The sequence below is a fragment of the Pterocles gutturalis genome, unplaced genomic scaffold (genome assembly GCF_000699245.1).
Source record: "Pterocles gutturalis isolate BGI_N339 unplaced genomic scaffold, ASM69924v1 scaffold1935, whole genome shotgun sequence".
NCBI classification, from domain to species: Eukaryota; Metazoa; Chordata; class Aves; order Pterocliformes; family Pteroclidae; genus Pterocles; species Pterocles gutturalis.
This window is the reverse complement of record NW_010137897.1, coordinates 796-3,621: the sequence shown is the minus strand read 5'-3', so window position 1 is coordinate 3,621 and position 2,826 is coordinate 796. Positions and strand designations below refer to the sequence as shown.

The window sequence follows — 2,826 nt, the reverse complement described above, 5'->3', positions numbered from 1 at the left end:
CGCTCTTCATTTCTAAAGCTGTTTCTTAATTTAAGTCAATAAACCTCCTTTTCTAAAACTGTTGTAGCAATACACACTCTCAGTGAGTGCAGCCCTTATCCCTTTCCAGAGCAGGGGACCAAAGGGCTGCATGAGTTTCCCTGTGAGTGTATAACCTGTCACTGTGTGCGCAGAGCAGCTGGGCAGTGACAGAGGACAGGCTGCGAGAGGTGCTATCAGAACACCAACCCCTGGGGCTTCTTTTAATTCCTGAAAGCTTGTTCAGGAGCTGTGGATCCAGAAGGTTTTGGCAACAACTGTTTAAAATAACCCAGAGAAAGACATTGGTCTCTTTCCAGAAATGTTTTATTGGTGTTACCCCTACAGCAGGGTTGATACACAGTCCCAAACAATCCAGCATTGCAACTGCTGCTGCTACGGTGATGGAGCCTGTCCCTGAAGCGTTCACGAGACCTCTCTAAGGCTGTTCCAGGAGCGATGTGTTCTGCTTGAATGGCACTCTTGGGGCTGGAAGTCTGACGATGCTGCTAACCACAATCCCCTGTGGAGAGTAGCTTGCCCTGCTGCTCAGGGAAGGGATTCTCAAAGAGTACAGTGCAGGTTTAGCAGTTCCCTACGCTGCGGGGATGAGGTGGCTGCCATCTGTGCTTGTTACCCCCCCCACTGCCCCCCTGGCCTGGGAGAAGGCATGCCCCGAACCCTCACAGCTCCGCACAGACCTCTCTGAGGCAGCCCTGCGGAACAGGCAGACACTGTTATTTCAGCTCCCTCCATTGCATGCTAAATAGGAGCTGATTAACATGCAAAAAGATGGTGTTTGCCAGACTGCCACTCAGATGAATGCAGAGATGGAGCCATCTGTTCCCTACGCCTGATTTCAGCTGGACTGGGCATACCTTCCTCCCTCCCCAGTTCTGTGAAACTGCAGGGACGGCAAGTTTATGTGGGGTCAGGTTTTGCCTCTCCACCGTGCCTCCCCTTGTGCCGCAGCGCCTGGAGTCTGGGACAGAAAGAATGAAGGGGAAAAGTTTGCTGTCAGTCCCGCGGGAGATGATCCCCAGCAGGGTCTTGGCAGGGAGGAACACAGAAGTCTTCCTCGCTATTCCTTGTGGAGGCACCACACCAGGGTCTGGCCCACGCCGGTCATGCTCACCACCCGGTACCCACAGCTCTCCAGCTTGTTCAGCACTACCCGTGGTGCGTCGTTCACGTAGTACTCCCAGCTGCAGGCAGCAAAGAGGAGAAGAAATAAAAGGAGGTGGAGAAGGAAGAGACAAGAATTTCCTCGTGGCAGTGCCTTGGCTGCACTGCTAAACCAATACAAGACACGGCGATGACCACAGCTGGTTTAATCTGTGTGATGCAATCTCTGTTAACCAGGTGGGGAAGAAAGGCCAAACCTCACAACTACCAAACCGAGGGGGAAACCTGTCCCAAAGGGAAGGGTCACGTTAAACTGGAATGTGGTTCAGGGCCCGGTTGTCCAAAGCCACGTGCTGCTTGGTTCATGGGGCAGAGAGGGTTCCCGAGTATTCGCAGCAGGGAATTCACGGAAAGAGAGGATGATCTCTGCAAGGCTGGGAAGAATGATTCAGGGGTTTCGAAGGAATGAAAACATGATGTTAGAGCGTGGCTGTAAACTGAGTGTTTTTGAGAGCCTGTGCTTGAAATTTGGGGATTGGAGATAAAGTGCTGCCTTCAGCCAAGGATTATTTGCTTGGAAGAGCAGAAGCCGTCAGCCGTCAGCCCTCAGCAGAGCTGCCAAAGAAGGTGGAGCACAGGCTCCTCTCTGCCCCGGCGATCCAGAGCAGTTGCACACTGTGGATGTCCAGGACCCTGACGCTTGGGATCTTTGTCCAACCCTAATTTCTGCTGGTTCCGTGTTCCGAGCAGAAGCTGTCTCCTGAGTTGAGGGCTGGGAGGCGGCTCGCACCGTAAGGAAAATAGCTGGTGAGGGTGGAGTGGAAGAGTAGCGCTATACGGACACAAAATGGGCTGAATTCTGCAGGGAAGCAGCAGAGCTGAGATGGCAAGTACAAGCCTTGGTGCTGGGTTTGGCAGCCTCTCTGTTCCTTTAACACAGCCTTCTTGGCTGCAGTGTTTATTCAAGCAGATGGGATAAACTTCACAAGAGTGTAGCTGGGAGATGAGTCACCGCCAGCTAAGCTGATAATGAGAGGCTGCGGGATCACTGGTGATCTCCTTTGGGCACCTTAACAAAGACTCTCCTGATTTTCATACTAATAAAAATTTAAAAAGACCCAAAAGCCTTTCCAGAGTTGCTCTTACTAAAATTGCAAAACACTAATGGAGTGGTGAGCGCCTTTAGAGCGTGAAATCACACCAAGATGTGAAAGTTCCCTTTTCAGTTTCTCAAGACAGACTCTGCTGTAATTACAGATGTGCTGTTAAGATAATATGTATTATTATAAGTGTCTTTGAACTTCGTGCTTTCTCCAAGAGGCTTGCCACATCCCCTTCAGCTTCACATGCTGGAGTTGGTAAATATTATTCTCATTATGCAGAGGAGGGAGCTAAGGCAGGGATTATTTGTTATCTGCAGGAACCTAAAACACCGAGCGGCTGAGCCAAAGGCAGAAGGGAAGCCGAGTTGCCCGGGGCTTTAAACACAACTGGTATTGAGTGGAACAAAGGATTGCACGCAGCACGGATCAAATATGCCGCTGTTTCCATGTGTGACTGCTCTGCACTGGGATGGAGGGGCTGAGAACAGTCCCAAAGCCTTTCCTCCCTGTGAAATGCCAGCAGGGAACAGAAAAGTCACGCGAGGTTGGAGAGAATTTCTGCACTTGTGCATCGTAAATC

General features: G+C 51.0%; 1 protein-coding gene across 1 annotated transcript; it reads right to left on the bottom strand.

The window, feature by feature from the left end:
* Window positions 1-1,099: 1,099 nt before the first annotated feature.
* Window positions 1,100-1,223, bottom strand: LOC104468549 (GTP cyclohydrolase 1 feedback regulatory protein-like; the record flags this gene model as incomplete). Its single annotated transcript, XM_010082730.1, has 1 exon — window positions 1,100-1,223. A coding segment is annotated over one exon (124 nt), but the record flags the coding sequence as incomplete, so codon positions are not given.
* Between the last annotated feature and the right edge of the window lie 1,603 nt (window positions 1,224-2,826).